General features: G+C 35.2%; 1 protein-coding gene across 1 annotated transcript in view; it reads left to right on the top strand.

The window, feature by feature from the left end:
• LOC126184412 (ras and EF-hand domain-containing protein-like) overlaps positions 1–10,584 on the top strand; it is a 195,427-nt gene extending 184,843 nt beyond the window's left edge. Inside the window, exons 12-13 of the mRNA XM_049926796.1 lie at positions 5,891–6,087; positions 10,364–10,584. Of these exons, the coding sequence (XP_049782753.1) occupies positions 5,891–6,087; positions 10,364–10,457 (291 nt within the window). The 3' untranslated portion in view covers positions 10,458–10,584. The remainder of the gene's footprint in view (positions 1–5,890; positions 6,088–10,363) is intronic.
• The last annotated feature ends 9,616 nt before the right edge of the window (positions 10,585–20,200 follow it).

Genomic DNA, 20,200 nt, shown 5'->3' with positions numbered 1-20,200 from the left:
AGTCAGCCATGGCGTTATAACAGGACCCATTTGCCTGAAATAGGCAAAATGACAGGGAAATGACAGAAAACCTAAATCAGAATGGCTGGATGAAGACTGTAGCCTCCACCCTCCTGAATGCAAGGCCATTCTGTTTAAAACAGTGCTACCACCTCATTTGGTTTATCCTTAGTGTTCAATACTGTTTTACAACAAGTTATTTAATAATGTAAATGCCTAATGGTGCAATGTTCATTCATTTCTCACTCCCGGTCACTGCACACACTATCAGCTGATGTCAGGACCATTTTGTGTACAACCACCTCACATTTCCTAGGCTGAAAAACTAAGTCTGCAACCCTCTATAATGAGTGAGATGTTGAGATCAGAAAGTGCATAACTTGTTGGTACTATACATTGCTCATTTTTGGTAGTAATTTTTTCCATAAAATAATAAAAATGAAGGAAAAAATATAGTTTGCAAGTGTTATGTGGAATGATAGATGTTTTATTACCATTATTATTATTTATTTGTGTTACATTTTTCACCAAACCCCTACACTGTGTTATCTAAGTAATCTTTCAGTGTACAGGATGTCTTTCTTAACAGGTACTTTTTAACTGCCTTTCTAAATAACTTTTTTAAAATAATTTCTTTATTGTATAGTATTCTTCCTTGGTAGAAAATGCTGTTTTGTGTACTATATTTATTCTTTCTTGGTAAATCTAAGTTTGGTCTATATCTAATTCCACAGTCGTGGACAGAGCAGTTTGTGCAGTACTTGTCAATCTTAGTTTTAATGTGTACAGATGATTGGAAAATGCACTTGCTCAATGTATTAAAAATCCTTAGTATTTTAAACAGGTCTTTACAATTAGCTTGACTTCTATTTTTGGTTATTATTCTTATGGCCCTTTTCTGCAGCTTGAAATCTGTGCTCATATTTTGTCCATTTGTTCCCCAGAAGGGAATGTCATAGCTAAGAACTGAATGAAGATTGAACAGTATGTAACTGAAAGACAATGGTTGTTACACTCTCATAACAGGACTCTAAGGGCATAACATGCTGATGGCAGTTCTGTTTGTAAATATCTTTGTGTGTTCACACCACTTCAAATGAGAATCAGTATTCATTCAAAGAAATTCTGCATTTGTTACACAGTCCATATAGGTGCCATCTACATTTAATTTAAAAGTGTCATTATCCCTCTTCAGACTGAAATTCATGACATTTCTTTTCTTTATGTTCAATGTCACTTTACTGCTTTTTGACCAATTGTAAATTCCCTTGATGGTTTCATTTGCTTTCCTTGCAAAGAGTTCTCTTGTTTCCTTGGTGACTACAATGCTGGTGTCATCAAAAAGGAGAATTTTTTTCCCCATGACTAACACTGTCGGGAAGGTCATTGCAGTATATCAGGAACTGTTTTGGTAATAAAATGCTACCCTGAGGAACTCTTATACTAACATATTGTGGTTCTGATAAGGGTTTTACTAAAAGTTTAGACTTACTTGAGGTATGTATTATCTCTACTCTTTGTAACCTTTCTGCTATGTGTGATCTTACCCAGACATTACCTACACCATTATTACTAATGCTTCTAGCTTATTTCGTAGAACCTTATGGCCAACAGCACCAAAAGTGATAGAAAGATCTAAAAATATGTCTACAACACAGTCATCTTTGTCAAGAGCATCAAGTACCACTTCTGTGAATTCTGCTATGGCTGGTTCTGCAATCCAACCACTTCAGAAATCAAACTGTGATACACTTAAAAGATTGTATTTATTCAAGTAATTCATTATTCTGTCTTTCACAACTGATTCTATTATTTTTGAGAATGATGACAGCAAGGAAATGGGCCAGTAATTTTCTATGTCAGCTGCATTGCATTTCTTTAGCAGAGGTACAACTCTGGAAACTTCCCTGATGTGAAGGACTGATTTATTATTTTGTTAAGGAAGCTTGTGTACTCTCTACCCACTGTTTCAATACTCATATTGGTACTTCATATAAGACTACTGACTCTTTATTTTTTAGTTTTCGTACAATTTTACTGACTTCACGATCTGTGGTTGGTAGCAACATCATTGTACTTAGAGCATAATTATTTGTAGGTGTTATATTTGTTTGTGGAAATTTTTGTTGTAACTTCTCTGCAATACTTGGAACATGCTCATTCACATAGTTTACCAAGTAGTGTGAATTAATTATGCTGAACAATAAATAATAATTAGTCACCATTTGTTATTATTTATGGAAGTTTTATATTTTGAGCGATAAACAGATTTGTGAGAGATAGACACCATGAAGGAATCCATAGTTCATACTGAAATTTATGGGACATAGAAAATAGCATAGGATATGGAAACAAATTTAATTTTATTGTGAGTGCAAATTTCTGATGTCTACAATATCCTCTGAAGAATAATACTAAAATAGGAGAGAGGGTGGTATCTTGGAACATTTTTCAGACCTTTGCCTTTAGGCAGCTCGGTAATAGAAGTTTAATACATTTTCTTTTTTTCATTTTGAAATGATAGCATTCTCTTTATGTGTGCTACAGTCTTGTTCCAAAATTACAAAAATTACTCCAGAAAAGTAAGATTTTTTTCAAATGTGAAAAATTGTTCTGAGGTACACATACCTGGGAACAAATATTCTATTTGAATTTAAAATTGTTGCAATAGAAAAAAATTGGCAACACTGTATTTAATAGTCTGTGTGATACATTATTACTATACTACACACCAATAATCAGTTACTGAAATCAAATTAAGAAGAATACTTCAATGAAACTTGGACCATACATAGAAAAAATTTCTACGGTAGAGTGCAGAAGATAATTGAAAGAAATAGACAATGAGATGAACAGAAATGACATTTTATTTAAAAAAGACAATAATTTCACTGAAGTCCCCATGATTCATGATGGTCCCCTGGACATTACAAAAGACAGGACATGATTCTTAACAGGGGGTGTCTGTTCACCATGGATGACAATGCATGCTCTGCAATGTGTTCCAATGATGGCCACAAAGTTGTTAAGGAGCTGTTGTGGTAGGGGGGTCCATTCCTCTACCAACATGATTGACAACTTTTGGATGGTCATTGGCAGATGTTGATGTGCTGCAGTACATTTCCCCAATGCATCCCACATGTTCTCAATGGGTTTTAAGTCAGTGAATGGGCAGGTCAGTCCATCCATTGAATATGCTCTTATTCAAAGAGCTACTCCACTTTGATGCTGGCACACATTCTTATCAATAAAACCAAGTCAAGGCCAAATGCACCTCTGAAAAGATGCACATGGACAGGAGTGCAGTGTCACAATAACATTGACAAGTGAATGTACCATGTTCAAAGATTTGGAGGGAAGTACACCCATACAACATTATGCCACTCCACTCCAAAACAACTGGACTGCCAAAGCAATCATGTTCAACAGTGTTTCTGGGCGCATTACATGACCCACCTCTTGCCACGTGAAGGTATGTCCAGCATTGTTGAACATAATCATTTTGGTGGACCAGATGTTATGGTGTTTGGAGGCATTCATTAGTCATTATTAGACCTACACATGCATTACCCCTATTTGATTTTGTATTTGTATCCCTCTATTCACTTGAACAGAAGCATTGTTGCTCCTGCCACTGCACTTCACTAATTCCCACTATATCTAACTTCAACCTGTCCATTTACCTTTTCAAATTTTCTGACCTATCTGCCTAATTAAGGGCTCTTACATTCCATGCTCCATCTTTTAGAATGACAGTTTTATTTTTCCTGATGGCCACATCCTCCTGAGTAGTCCAACCATGGATCCAAATGGGGAACTATTTTCTTCCAGAATATTTTACACAAGAGGATACCAACATCATTTAATCTTACAGAAGAGCTGCATGCCCTACATGTCCATGGCTGTAGTTTCCCCTTGTTTCCTGCCATTTGCAGAACAAGAACAGCATAGCCACATTGGCTGATGTTAAGAGGGCAGATCAGTCAATCACTCAGACTGAGTGCTAGTCCCACAAGTTTTGCATGAAAACTTGTGTGATGTTTAGAAAGTAGGAGATGAAGTACTGATGGAAGTAAGCCTGTGAGGATGGGTTGTGAGTCATGCTCAGCTCAGTCGGTAGAGCTCTTTTCTGTGAAAGACAGAGGTCTTGGGTTAGAGTCCCGGTCCAGCACACTGTTTTAATCTACCAGGAAATTTCATATCAGCACACACTCCACTGGAATGCGGAAAATTCACTCTGGAAATGACCCCACAAGCTGTGGGTAAGTCATGTCTCCAAAACATCCTTTCCTCCCGGAGTGCTAGTCCCCAAAGTTTTTCAGTGTAACTTCTGTGAAGTTTGGAAGGTAAGATATGAGGTATCAGTGCAAGTAAGACTGTATGGACAGGTTGTGAGTCATACTCAAATAGCTCAGTCAGTTGACCACTTGCCCGCAAAAGGTAAAGGTTGCAGTTTTCAGTCCATCTGGCACACAGTTTTAACGTGTCAGGAATTTTCATATCAGTGCACACTCTGTTGTAGGGTGAAAAATTCATCCTGAATACAGGCTTTTGCCTGCCTCTGAAACTCCTGGAAAGGCTGCTGCCCCTCTTCAGGACCCACACGTTTGTCCTGCCTCTCCACAGATACCTCTGCATTATGGTGGACGTAAGATACTGCTATCTGTATCAATGGGGCATGCGAGCCACCCTACCGCAGCAAGGTCACTGGTTAATGGGGAGATGCTGTGCATTACTGATATTAAATCCCAAGAAAATCATATTAAATCATATATTCCACATTTGTTTTCAAATCTGCTTTTCAGGACACTAAATTGTGTTGCTATTTCACTGTTTACTTTATTTGCCTGGTGGGTTCTTAGCTGAATATGTCAGAAGCATAATCACTTGCTTACTATCAGTCTTTCAGCAGTCAGTGACAACAAACTGAAGATCAAGACTATGTTCGCTTAACAACAGCTAGGTTAAACACTACCTTGTGGTAAAATGTCATGTGACAATGAAGAAACTGTCACAGAGGATGATGGTTTCACTGACCAATGATTTAGTGCAATTAAAGTGGACATATTGGTAAAAAAAATTGGCTGGCTCTTTTTTTTCATCACAGACTGGTGTGGTATCAGCTGCACAATTTTCTGTTGATCTCTGTGTTTTCATAAGCAAGAGTTTATCTTTGAAGTGATGTCATTGGTTATGAACTCTATCTGGATAGCTTAGCCAATAGGAGCACAGAAAGGCAAGGTTGCAGATTTGAGTCTAGGTTTGGCACACAGTTTTAATTGGGCAAGAAGTTTCAGAAGTACATATGTTTTATACTGTAACTGGAAACAAATTTGCATGAATTAATCTTTGTTTTACCCAAAATTATATTGTAGCCATGAAGAATTTTTAAGGATTCTTTCTAAGTTATTTGTATCACAGAACTTACATACTATACACAAGTTCTTAAAAAAAATTTGCACTTATATTATATAAATATCTTACCAAACTGAAATAGTTGTTTTGTGTCACAGTAAATGGCTCTTGATAATTATACTACTCCAGCACTTTACTTGATGAATTATGAACAAGTTTGTCTTCATTGTGTTGGTATATGATATTGTTTAGTGTTAGTATTGTTGTTACCAATAAGAGAGAAAGAGAGAAACTCAATGCTATCACTTTACTTACTTTCGTTGAAAGCTACCAAATGGTTCACTATTTGTAAAGTGTGCTATGCACCCAGTCCATTAGACATATGCAAAGCACTGTTCCCGATATCAATGACATGTATAACTTTACTGAGGAAGCATCTACTTTATAAATAACTGAAGAAAAGTAAACATTATAATCTAAAATGCAAACTAAAAAAGAGTGTATTACTAGCAAATTAATTATTCGAAATTTGTAGGAACTTACTGAACATCACATCCCAGTAATATTGTGTGGCAATAAAATAGATCTACGTGGTGATAAACTGGCTCAAGGAAAGACTTGTGTGGATCCTGAACATGGGCAAAAAATTGCAAGAGACCATGGTGTACCATTCTTTGAAACAAGCTCAAAAACAGGACTCAACATAACAGATGCTATAGTAGTGCTCACCAGGTAATTATATCAATTTTTGTCCTTGCTCTGTTTTTATGTCACCTCCAGACTGCATTTCTCTTACATTTGAAATTATCCAAGACAGTTCATTTTACTTTAACACTTTCTCCCCTTCATCAAAATGAAGTTTGCATTGGAATGCCATGAATAATTCTTTGAATGTATAAAAACTTGCATTTACAAACAAACCAAAAAACTGATCTGAATATTTTATGTTCTCAAGAAATAAAATCATGGAATGTAGATACTAAAACCATAATATAGTGAGGACTAAATATAGGAACCACAAAAAGATCTAACAAATTAAGATATTAGATGAGAATTTAATTCCAATCAGCGACAGAGACAACAGCAAAATTCTATTAAGATGATCCCAGTCTATTTGCTTAGTAATCAGAGAAATGTGTGTGAATCAATGAGTGACAGTTATTTCTGGCATGTGCTGAAATATCCAACACCACACCCCTAATCAATGTCATAATGGTTTGATTGATAAATACTCTATCAAAATGTTGACATTTTTCAGAACTCCCCATAAGAGGAAAAGCTGCAGAAATCATAACAACATTTGTTGAAAACAGGCAAAAGTGTGTTGCAATAAAACATAAATCTGAAAATACAGAGAAAAATGCATGCTTTGATTTTCTGTGGGTAAAATATGGAGAAGCTAAGGGTTCAGTACTAGAACCTCTGCTCTTTACCTTGTATATGAATGACATGCTCACTGAAGGAAATGTAAAAGTGATTATGTAAAACCCTAAGGGCATTCTTATTGGATCATTGCTTCTATTCAGTAGAAGAATTTCTAGATCATTTAAGACACAAAAGACTTGAAACAAGACAGTGCTGACACTGCAAGAAACTTTGTGGATAAAACTAAAATTCATGTATCTGCTGAAATAATTACTGTATTCATATATCCGTGTGTGTGTGTATTTTTTTTGTATCCCACAATCTAGAAAGATTTATAGGATGAATCAATAAATCAAATCAATGTCTTGAGTGACACAACTTTACTAGTTTGCAGTGACTCCATGAAGGATTTGGAAAAGAGAGCCCATAAGAACATGCAAAATCTGACATGGGAAAACCATTGTGATAATACCTGCTCAAAAATAAGTACAAATATATTCTTATTGAAACAAATGTGCTTTATGATGGACACAGAAACCATGCTAAAAATGTACTGTGGGCTTATCTTCCCTCGCATCTTTTACCATACACCAGTATGGGGAGGAGCAATAGATGAACACATCCAGACAATTTGAGAACTTCAAAAGAAAGCTGTCAAATGAATGGAAAAACTAACACTATGTGAATCCTGTAAAAACAAATTCAAAGAATTTAAAATATTAACTGACCAAGTTTGTACATTGATTATAAAATACTCCTTTTAAGGGTGAATTATAAAGCATCTTCAAACAAAGAGTTTCGTGAGCACAGCACAAGAACTAGATGCAATTACCATATCTGCAGTAAAAAACTGAAAATGTCAGATAGGAACACTACAAAATCAGGATGCTTATTTCATATCAGACTGCCACTTAGCATGAAGGAACTGAGCACCTTCAAAAGAAAACAGAAGAAAGATCTCATTTCTGGATGTTGTTATAAGGTGCAGCAGTAATTACAGACAAAGCCATAAGACAAATGTAAATGTAAATTTGAAAATGAAGTACAACACTTCATTTTTCATGTGGAAACAAATTTCCTGAAAAAAGAAAAACAATGTGCAGAGCTGAAAATACTGAAGAGAAAATATAGGATAAGTGTATTTAGGGCAAATATAATTTAAATGAGTTTTGACTATGAAACTTCCTGGCAGATTAAAACTGTGTGCCGGACCAAAACTCAAACTCAGGACCTCTGCCTCTAGCGGGCAAGTGCCCGCAAAAGGCAAAGGTCCCGAGTTCAAGTCTCGGTCTGGCACACAGTTTTAATCTGCCAGGAAGTTTCATATCACACACTCCACTGCAGAGTGGAAATTCTCAATCTGGAGTTTTGACTATGTATAAAATTTCCAAATATTTTCTGCAGTATGGCTAACATACATTCTATAAAAACTAGTTTTCAGTTTGTATAAATTTAGTTGTATTTTCAACCATGACACGGAAACGCATAATTTTGCAGGCTTTTCTTATGTGTGTAAATTATGTCATGTAAATTAATGCAGGCTTCTGGTATGTACAGGGTGCCTATAATTAAAGTGTCAGTTTCAAAGCACTTTAGAAAGAGAACCACTGCTCAGAATTTGAACAGTATATTATTGATGCAGAGGAAAAATTCATGGAACAAAAAATATTTAATGAAAATTTTACCTAAAGGCAAATGGGGTCAACTACAAGTGACAGATGAATTGCAGCACTGGAGCAATGGTTTGTGTTGCACATTACAGCCTCCATACTATTCAATGTGTGTGATTGCACAAGTTTGACAGTCAACAGTTGTGGCACTGTTAGGTAAGCCCATCCACCATGGCAACATCATCCCACATCAGATGGGAAAAACTAGATTTAAATGTTCTGAGGCCAGAAACTGCACAAAAAGCATACTGACTTCTGTTTCTGATAGTCATGAGACTGGAGCAGTACATGTACAATAAGCTAGCCACCACTTTCTGTCACAAGCTGAGATCAAGAAACCACATATTCCCCAACAGATCGGAGTGTCTCAGGTATTCAGAATGTGTTGTGCATTATGTGTCTTCAATTCAGCTACATTCATAATTGGAGCATTGAACACAATATATTTTACATAACCACCACAGACTGATGTCACATGAATTAAGACCAGCTGGTCTACATGACCAGTTTGTAGGGAAGTGAGGGCTGATAATTCTAGCATTTCTGAAAAGCCTCTGACACAGCTGCTTCACTGGCTGTGCAATGTGCAGAAGAGTGCCATATTGCATAAAAATTATTCTACTCATGCTGTTGAAGGGTTGGTTCAAATGGCTCTAGGCACTATGGGACTCAACATGAAGGGTTGAAATGTTGTTTAGTGTGTAAAAGATTCTCATGGCATTTATCAGTGATGGTGCAGATAAAAGGACCCACAGGTCTTATCTCTTCAAAAAATATGGCCCTATTATAAACAATGCTGTCAACCCACACCACATAGTCACCTATGCATAATGAAGTAGTACCCATTGATGTGCATGCAGATTTTCCATTGCCCATAATCTGCAATTCTGTGTATTTACATGATGGATGGAAATGGACTCTGTCCATAGAATGTTCTGTGGCCACTCATTGTCCACTTCCGTGCAAGCAAGAAATTTCAGAACAAATGTTTGTCTTGATGGCAGCTCAGCAGGAAGCAACTCCTGAATATGGGTGATTTTGTATGGATAGCAATGCAGGATGTTTCATAGCATTTTATGTACCATGCTCACAGGCATGTCCAACATTCAGTCAATTACCCATGCACTGCACATTTTTACACCACCACTTGACCCCTCCTGCAATACAGTGGCCACATCTTTGAGAGATGTTAAATCAACTGCTTTCCTCCCTATGCCACATTGCACTTCAAAAGGAACTGTCATTTTGAATTTTGTAATTTTTTTCTCAATATTACTCAATAATAAAATGCTGTTTAATTTACAAGATGGAACTCTTCCACATATTATGGAATCTGCATGTCAAGTAACTGTCACTAGTTCAGTGACAGTTTTCATTACACTTCAAAAGAACCTGTCTCTTTGAAAATTGTGACCAATTTCTCCAGACCCTTAGCAGACATTGGACCAATTCTGTTAAAATTTGACATCGATCTGATCATCAATTCTCTTTCTGTGGTGTTTTGAAACTGTGTACTACAGTTGATTATCTGTAAATACTATTGTCATAAAAATGTTTTCATGTATCATTAATAAATTTCTAAGAAATTTGTTTATTCTCTATAAAACTGCAACATGACATGTCGAATGTCATTGTAATATATATGATCACTGGAGAAAAAATAAACTATACTATATTATATTATTTTTCATACAAACTGACTTTAGTACTATTGAATACACCTGGGATGCTGCTATGAGCACTTTATGCGAGGCTCTGATGATTTCTGTGAGATGTGGTTTGAGCAGCTGTGAATCAGAATGTCTCCACAATGCTACAATCAGCATTGTAATAATACACATTACTGAAGCTACATTTCATGTAACTCACTATTACAAAATGATTTGGTGTATATTTTACTTTATCTTAGTTGTGCTTTCTTGTAATACCTATATGATCTGGACTAAAATTTATTTTTTTGTTTGTTACTTCAGGGAAATGTTGACCCAAGAAGACATTGAGGTACATACTTCATCACTAAAAATATCTCCTAAGGGTCACAAATCAAAACCCTGTTGCCATAATTAAAATTTCAGTTTAATTAAGATCTTGTAATGCCAACACTTTTAAATTAATATTTTGAGGACCTTATAGAGATAATAAGTAACATAGATATCTCATATTATCAGTATTATCCTTATATACTCTATGAGCTAGGCAGTCAGCAATGTGAGAATGCTGTTTTGTACAATAAAAATATGGCCTAAAGTTATTATATACAGCTATTTGTTAAGTATCCAAATGTTCCAAACAAATTAATCTATATACTCCAATAATAAAAAGATTTAGCAATATAATAACAAAAATTCTCTAACTTAGAGTAGAATAGTTTCTTTTGTCTGTGATATGTCACATTACTTTATCAGATGAATTTAAAATGGAAATTATTTTCCTCATACTGTAAACAGAAAAACATTCAGAAAATTCATTACCAGGTAGAACACAGTAGCAAGCAGAAATGTGAACCAATACCTTTTTTGCATGTTGTATTTACACAATTAAGTATTACTCAATAATAAAATGCTGTTTAATTTACAAGATGGAACTCTTCCACATATTATGGAATCTGCATGTCAAGTAACACAAATGTTCATCTATAATAATGTATGGTAAGGCCTGGTTGGGAATCACGAATTATTTATAAATAAAGAAGACAACTCACTGAAACACAGAAGCACTGCTTTGCCAATAGGTATGCAAACAAAAGGAACAGAGCTTTGCTAGCTTTCAGAATGAACTTCCTTTTTCAAGCTTGTAGGAGAAATATGCACACAAACACATACACATGCACATGCTATTCTCCCTATGTTCTGCTCAGTTGACTGCCAGCTCTTTCCTGGCCCACAGTGAGTGTACTGGGATTAGGTGGATGTGCAGGGTGGGGTGGGGTGGGATGGAGAGAGGTGGGAGGCAGGGAGAGTGTTGGGGGAGGGTTGGAGTGGTATGGGGATGGATTAGGATGTTGTGGAGGGTGGGTGGGTGGCAGAACACCTGTGAAACCTGCCTGTAAAATTGTGTGCCCAGCCACCTGCCCCCTCTACCTGCATCCCTAGCTAGCCCACATGTGGCTCCTCACTCTTCCATTAGCCACCAGATGTCTCCCGCAACCCTCTCCCTGCCTCCTGCTTCTCTCCATCTGTCACCCCTCCAACCCTGCTCCCCCACCTCACACCTGTACTCTCACTGTGGGCCAGGAAACAGCTGGCAGTCAACTGAGCAAAATGTAGAGAGACAGGCATGTGCATGTGACTGAGTGTGTTCATGTGCATGTTTCTTGTACAAGCTTGAAAAAGGAAGTTCAATCCGAAAGATAGCGAAGCTATGTACTTTTGCTTGTGTACCTATTAACAAAGCAGCACATCTGCCTTTTGGTGAGTCATCTTTTTTATTCCTAAATAATTCATAAATTTTCATCTGTGCCATTTCTAAGTCATATTACAAAAATTTACTTTTAGGGATTGTTTCATTTTGTCATTTTTATACCTCAAATCACTGAAACACAAGCCATTAGTGTACTGTAATGAGAAATGAGGCTATCAGCTGATGAATCATGAAAGTGAGTCCAGATACTTTTGATGATGTTATGTTCTAAGCTTTTTGTAAGAAGGGAAAAAGGAAGAAAGCACAAGATGGGTGACCTGAGAATACATAATTAAGAGACCTATAAAAACTATAGGATCTCCTAACTAAGTGTCTCCAGAATGAACAGTGTTTCTAATCTATAAATCTTTAACACAGTGCAGCTCTTCAGCAACTGTGAATTGTTCAGAAATTAAGAAAATCAGCCTTCAGTTGCAAGGTAAAATTTTATTAGTTTCCCTAGGTTTCGATGCCAATAATGGTATCTTCTTCAAAACCTATAAATTAACCCATATGGACATATGTTACACATTGAAATACATCATCAATCCAATGATTTCATAATAAAGAAAATCATGATACTCACAAAAATTAAATTATTTTGAGGGCCAAACGTTGGCCATGTCACAGAATAAAATTAAAAGAGAATAAAGACACATAGTCATAAGATTATGTATGTCAGAACTAAAAACATTAAGACTAACATAGACAGAGCTATGCCGGCCAGGATTAAGAGTCATGTGTAAGCAACAAGGATACTAGGCATCACAAGCAGTTCCACGGCAAGGCTCGGCCAGTGGCCAAGCGCATGCGTGAGCGCAAGTGCAACCACTAGCGCTAGAGACAAGCTATCTCAAAATTACTTAGAGCAAATGTAAATTCTAAACAAATTGTGACAGGAAGCAGTCCTACAGATGGACAAATCTACCTTTTGGTACAATACATTAAACAATTTACCTGGAAACTAGCTACAAAGTCAGGTCATGAAAATTTACATTCAAATATTATAATAAGAGGGCGAAGCCCCACTGCAGTAACTAATAAATTAGTATGGGAAACACAAGCATGCAAAGCATAAAATATCTTGAACTCTTGCATAATGAAGTCAGAGGATGTAAATTAGACACCCTTGAAGAACTGCAAATTTTTAAACATCTTATTATTGATAGAAAAAATTTACTTAATGATCTGTTGCAACTAAAAAATAGAAATTATTTTGAAGGATTTCAACCTGTACTCCAGTGGAGTTGACCCACAGTCTGCTTTGAATGGCCGATACTGTTTCCTATCTGCTTTGTCCCTTTATTATAGTGTGGTTGTGCAATGTGTCTCTATGTATTTTGTATTATACTGATAATGACACCTAGTTGCTAAGGTGTTTCCTAATTTGCCTGTTGCACACTTGTGTTTCCCATACTAATTTATTAGTTACTGTAGTGGGGCTTTGCCCTCTTATTATAATACTTGAATGTAAATTTTCATGGCCTGACTTTGTAGCTAGTTCTCAGGTAAATTGTTTAATGTACTGTACCAATAGGTAGGTTTGTCCATTTGTAGGACTGCTTCCCACCACAATTTGTTTACAACTTATGTTTGCTCTTAGTAACTTTGAGACAGCTTGTCTCTTAACGCTTGCACTTGCGCTTCCACTCACGCGTGTGCTTGGCCACTGGCCGAGCCTTGCCGCGGAACTGCTCACAACACCTACTTTCCTTGTTGCTAACGTGTGACTCTTAATCCTGGCTGGTGTAGCTCTGTCTATGTTTGTCTTAATGTTTTTAGTCTTGACAGGCATAATCTTATGACTATGTGTCTCTATTCTGTTTTAATTTTATTCTGTGACATGGCCAACATTTGGTCATCAAAATAATTTAATTTTTGTAAGTACCACAATTTTGTTTATTATGAAATCATTAGATTGATGATGTATTTCAATGTGTAACATATGTCCATATGGGTCAATTTATAGGTTCTGAAGAGAATACCATTATTGGTATCGAAACCTAGGAAAACTAATAAAAGGTTACCTTGCAACAGAAGGATGATTTTCTTAAGTTCTGTTTCCAATCTAATGTAAAAGAGGAAATGGGTGGACAGATATTCTGTTAGATTGGGCAGTTCCAGCTCAGTAACTGTGCTCAGTCAACTGCTTACCAGCTGTTGGCATTTTTTAGTGACAAATGTGCTCAACATTTGAACTAATTTCAATGGTCTTTACAGTCTCCTAGAGCATAAAGATACAAAATGCTAGATTATATACAGTAGGTTCCACTTTAAGACTAGTTCCAGGGATAAATTTAGATTAGTTTACATTTTTACAATTTTTTATATAGATTATCATTCTTCAGGAAGTTTACCTTCCTTACAGACACTGGCCGAAATCACCATATTGCCTACTAAAAACTTTGATAGAAATAATTCAAAAGCCAAGATCGCTTAAATACTGTTTACTGAATAACCAATTTCAACACACTACAGGTGCCATCATCAGATCTGAATGTAGCTTAACATTCATAAACCTTTTGGATATAATGATACATGAGACAGACCAGCTGATATAAAATCAATGTCACAAAAAATAAAAAACAACTGCTCTCATGGTCATTGTTTTTTTTTTTTTATTTTTTGTGACAATGATTTTATATTAGCTGGTCTGCCTCATGTATCATTATATCCAAATGGTTCATAAATGTTAAGTTACATTCAGATCCGATGATAGCACCTTTAGTGTGTTGAAACCGGTTATCCAGTAAACAGTATTTAATTGATCTTGGCTTTTGAATTATTTCTACAACAGAGTGATCGCCCCACTACACAATGTGTGTTCACTGCAAAAAACTTTAATGTTTTTCTTCAATGCTATTTCCTATGAGTGTTAAATGACAGAAAGCACAGTCATCCTTGACATTTATAGCAGATGAGTTCCATTACAGAGATTTTGCTGTTTAGTGTTGGAATGCCACTGGATGAATAGTAACTATTATTCATGAAGAGTATGATCAATGAAATTTATAATATAGATCTTCAAATGCCCCATCTCCTACTTTTCCATACATATCACTGCTATTTTCCTAATAAGATTTAGATACGTATATGCAGAATGAATGAATGAGTGAATATGTTGTGTGAGGTTCAATTCAAGGCTATGAACTAACTAGCTGACAACTTAAAAATAATAGTTCGTAAGTTATTTTCTCATTTATACTGTTTCATTTTTGTACATTTAGATCACTGCAAAATAATACATAAAGGCTTATTCCACAACATTCAAAATTATTATCTTAAATAAAATAAAATGAATTGAAAAGTCTGAGATAGATTTGTGACTGATAATACAAACAAAAAATAATGAGTGTTTGGAAATAATCATCTCATTTCCTTTTCTACCTCAAATCAGTGACATGCAAGGCATTGTGTACTGTACTGAGAAATGAGGCCATCAGCTTATGAATTGTGAATGTGAGTCCAGATACTTTTAATCTCATTATATTTGAAGATTATCGTAAGAAGGGAAGAAGGAAGGAAGGAAGATTAGGGTTTAACGCCCCATTGACATAAAGCCAATAGATGTGGTTAAGCCTTTAGAATTAGGAAATAATGTGTCCTTTATGACCTAATTAAGACTAATTGTTAATTTTGACCTATAACATATGTGATCAGAATTGTACAAGTTAACTGTTGTCACCAAAGATCCCTGTCATTCTTTAGACTAGATAAGACCATTGGCTGTAACCAAAATGGCTCTATGTATGTTTGATTAAATTGTTTTAGTGTTAAGCACTCAATAAAAAGGAAAATTTTTTCATAATTATGCCAGTTTGTATTATCTACTAACTCTGTTCCTTATTATGTTTTATGACACAGTTTTAATGTTTAAAAAAATACCAGATACCCATTGTATTAATAATCTTGGCAAAACAAAGAAACAGTTAATAAAATATGTTACATCATGCTAGTTCATAAGTCAGAAATTACTATAGATTTGTCTTGCATAGTATCAAAAGAACTGAATATTCTGAGGAAAATTACTTATTTATTATAGAAGTAAAAAATAAGCAGTGTTCAAAGACAATCAACTAATTTATTTCTCTTCATATTTCATGTAACTAGAATACAGGTCACTGTGTGCTGTACAAAAAATGGGGCCATTAGCTTCTGAATCATGAAAAAGTAACTCAGTACCTTTTATGACAGTATATTTGAAGATTGTTATACTAGTCAGTATCATTTCATTTTATGTTAATTATTATCTATGATTTCTGTGATCAGCCTAAAGTAAGTTATCTACTGTCACCAAAGATTCTTGTCATTTGGTAAACCAAGTGAACACCTCTGCTTGTAGGCAGTATAGCTTGATGTACATTTGACTAATCTGTATTAGTGTTACGTATTGAATAAAAGTAAAATTTTTTTCACGGTTATACAAGTGTGTGTTTTTTGCAGACTGTCTTCCTCACAACATATTTATCATAATATCTAATATTTAAAACAATACCAGAGACACTTTTTATTAGCAGCCATGGCAAAACAAAGAAAAGTACCTGATTAAATGTTATGTTAGTTCATATAATCAGAAATTACAGTAGAAAGGTATTATGTTTCAAAATCTGTAAAGTTGCTCAACTATTGCTAGTCCCTTAATTACTATCATAATGCATTATGAGCACGGCTGTGTAGTTACAGAAAGGTTAATCATATTCATTCAATATTTAGATACTAACTGACAATAAGATACTCCTGTTCTAAGTATACTTTCAAATTTCAAATATTTCAGATTGTATGTCTAACTCAACCACAGAAAACGTGCGCATTTCATCTGTTATTAAACCTGGGGTGAAGTTTGTTGATGTAACAAGCTCTGTAAACAATGACTGCACCGATTTTACAGAAAGTGATGTCGTTGTTATTATAGCACGTTCAAACGATGTTTATTGCAACGAAGCCAGTTCATTTATTAAAAAGTTGATTGTTATGTTAATGATGTTGTCTCATACAAATATGATCTTGTCAAATATTCCGGCGAGATTTGATCTGCCTGACTGGTCGTGAGTGAACCGAGAAATCCGATCTACAAATAAATAATTAAAACATTTTTGCTCCAAGTTAAAAAATGTGAGACTGCTGGACCTTAACAGTTATCAAAGAAGCAGCTTCACTGTACATGGACTACATCTTACTGGGTAAGAATACTCTAGCAACTGACATCAACAGAGCTATTGAGGAAACAAAAAGGGATAATTCAAATCTGCTACCTTGTACCTCAGATGTCATACACACGAAAGACGGAAGTGATAATTATATGTGCCTGCAGAGCAAGCAAACGGAAATAATTCCTCACCGCAGTGTCAAGACTGTTGATTTTTTAGGATAAAAAAGTCCCTCAGTGTTCCCAATTTAGAAACTATCAATTTGTGTGATAATGTTAACCTTGAGAAGGATATATCCTCTCATGATTGTACTAATGTATCATTTTTACATTATAATGTTGATGGCTTGGGTAACAAAATTGATGTATTTGAGGCCTTAGTTACAGATCTAGCTCCACATGTAATCGTGGTTACAGAGCATCAAAAAGCTAACCATAATATTCAGTATTATAAGTTACAGGAGTATAATCTTAGATCATTTTTTTGTAGAACAGAACATAAAGGAGGGGATGTTGCTACTTATGTAAGGAAATGTAACCTAATAAGTTCTGTAGGAAAAGTATCATGTGTTAAGGATTATTGTATCGAGAAAGACTTTGAAGCAGTGATAATTAAGTTAATGATTGTATCCGTCCCACTTATTGTGGTAGGTATATATCGAGCCCCTTCTGGTAATCTCGAGGTTTTCCTGGAAGCACTGGATAGTGTATTGGGGAAGCTAAGCAAGGGTGGCAATACAGTAAATATTATAATGTTAGGAGACTTTAATATAAACACATTAAGCAACAGCCAAGAATGCAAAGGTTTACAAGACTGCATACGATCCTATGATATTAAAGATCTACTTGGTCATGTGCGCACTAGAATAACTGAGTGAAGCAGCAGTTCCATAGATCAGGTAATGACCAATTATGAAAATGTTGTGTCGGCACAGACTGTAAACGGGCACATATCTGATCATCTAGGACAATTATTAGTGATTGGTTGTCTTAATAAACTTAAACAAAACAAAAAAATATGAGAATAGGAGATTATTTTCTGAATACAACATCACCTTGCTAAAGAAAACTTTGGGTCAAGAATCTTGGGAATCAGTTTATAGAGAAAGGGGAGTTGACAGCAAATGGGAAGTATTTGTAAAAATTTTAACTAGACATATTGATATTACTATCCTGGCAAAGAAGATCAATGTAAATAAAAATAAACCTCCAGTAGTCAAACGTGTAAAACTGGATGAAAAAACGAAGAGACTCAAAGAAGGAATGGAGTATATGTATAAGCTACACAGAGAAACCAGTCTTGATTCATATAAAGAGGATTATAAAAAATATAAATATGATTATCGCAAGGAAGTAAGGAGAAGGAAAGTAGAACATATTAGTAAACAGATCCGAAATTCTGACTGTGTCTCAAAGTCGTACTGGGCAGTAGTTAATGATATGAGGAACACTGATTCAAAAACTAAAATTAATAATATAGAGTTAAGTATGCATAATGATAATTTTTCTGATCCTTATATAGTTAGCAATATATTTAATTATTACTTTATAGATGCTATTGAAAATGATACTTGCATGAAACAGGAGAGGCAGTTTAAATATGATAAGGAAAAGGAACGGGACTCTTGTAAGCTACCTACAGTAACCATCAAGGACGTAACAGAGCTAATTGACAAGCTAAAAAGTAAAAGATCAGCTGGATGGGATGAATTCTCTCCTTTTCTACTGAAAAAAATGCAAGGGTGAGTTAGCCAGACCATTAGCCCATCTAATAAATTGTGTACTTGAAGAAGGTGTGTTTCCGAAGAAACTGAAACTTGCTATAGTTAAACCTTTATATAAAAAAGGGGAAAGAAAACAACCACAGAACTACAGAGCAGTTGCCTTAACCTCAGTGTTTGGTAAATTAATTGAAAATATAATGCTAGAAATCCTAATTGAGCACTATAATATGAATAACTTGAGAGGAGATTTCCAACACGGCTTTAGAAGTGGCCGGAGCACCATATCTGCAGCAGTACAGTTTGTACACTGTCCGATGGAGAAAATAAATGAGGGTTACGAAACAGCAGGAGTGTTTTTAGATCTTTCCAAAGCATTTGACAGAGTCCATCATAGCGCTCTTTTAAGTAAACTTGCTTATAATGGTGTCAGTGGGAAACGGTAGCTTTTAATAGAATATTACCTTAAAGATAGACAACAATGCACAGAAGTTGTGTATGATAATGGAGAGGTAATTGCAAAAAGAAGATCAAAGATAAGGAATATAAATTTTGGTGTGCCACAAGGCTCTATCTTGGGCCCCTTCTTGTTTATTTGCTATGTGAATGATTGCCCAAAAGTATTAGACACCAGTCATCGTATTACTATGTATGCTGATGACACCTCTGGGGTTTGCTGGGCACGTAGTAATGATGACCTAAATTCAGTAGTACAGAATTTTGTTGAAAAACCCCAAACACATTTTGAAAAAGAAAACCTGAGGGTCAATATTAACAAAACTAATTTAATTTATTTTAAGACAAGTAGTTCAAATAAAAATACTGTTCTAAATGAGGACATTCAGGAAAATACCTGTTCAGAATGTAAATTTCTGGGGATATATATAGATGACAGACTTTCGTGGAATCAGCAAATAGATCATGTCTGTGGTAAAATAACATCTAGTCTGTATTTACTCGGGAGATTAGTTCAATATTTAGACATCAAAGCAATAAAAATAGTGTATTTTGGGTTGGTGTATCCCCATCTATCTTATGGAATTGTATTGTGGGATGGGTGTAGCCAATACAATATAAAAAGGGTATTTGTATTGCAGAAAAGAATAATAAGAACTATGGCAAAAGTAAGACCTAGAACCTCATGTAAAAACATGTTTATTGAGTTTAACATTATGACTATCTATGCAGTATATATGTTTCAATCAATATTATTAGTGAAAAAAGACAAAAAAGTGACAAACAGGAATATGTAAATCCATGATTACAATACAAGACAAAAATCAGACTTTCATACGGTGAGCAGACGATTGAATCTAACAACAAATACCCCATTCATTAAGGGAGCAATATTTTATAATTCTCTGCCAAACAACCTGAAACAGCTTTCAGGTAGAATTTTTAAAAATGAGTTAAAAAAATGGCTTGTATTGAAGTGCCCATACAGTATGGTGCTGACATGATCTGACCTCAGGAATGCTATGTTAAATACACTTAAATGATATCTTACTTAGTAGCATGTAATCTATTTATATTGTGTATCAATA

Source organism: Schistocerca cancellata, chromosome 4, assembly GCF_023864275.1.
Source record: "Schistocerca cancellata isolate TAMUIC-IGC-003103 chromosome 4, iqSchCanc2.1, whole genome shotgun sequence".
Classification (NCBI taxonomy): Eukaryota; Metazoa; Arthropoda; class Insecta; order Orthoptera; family Acrididae; genus Schistocerca; species Schistocerca cancellata.
This window is presented reverse-complemented; position numbering and strand designations above follow the sequence as displayed.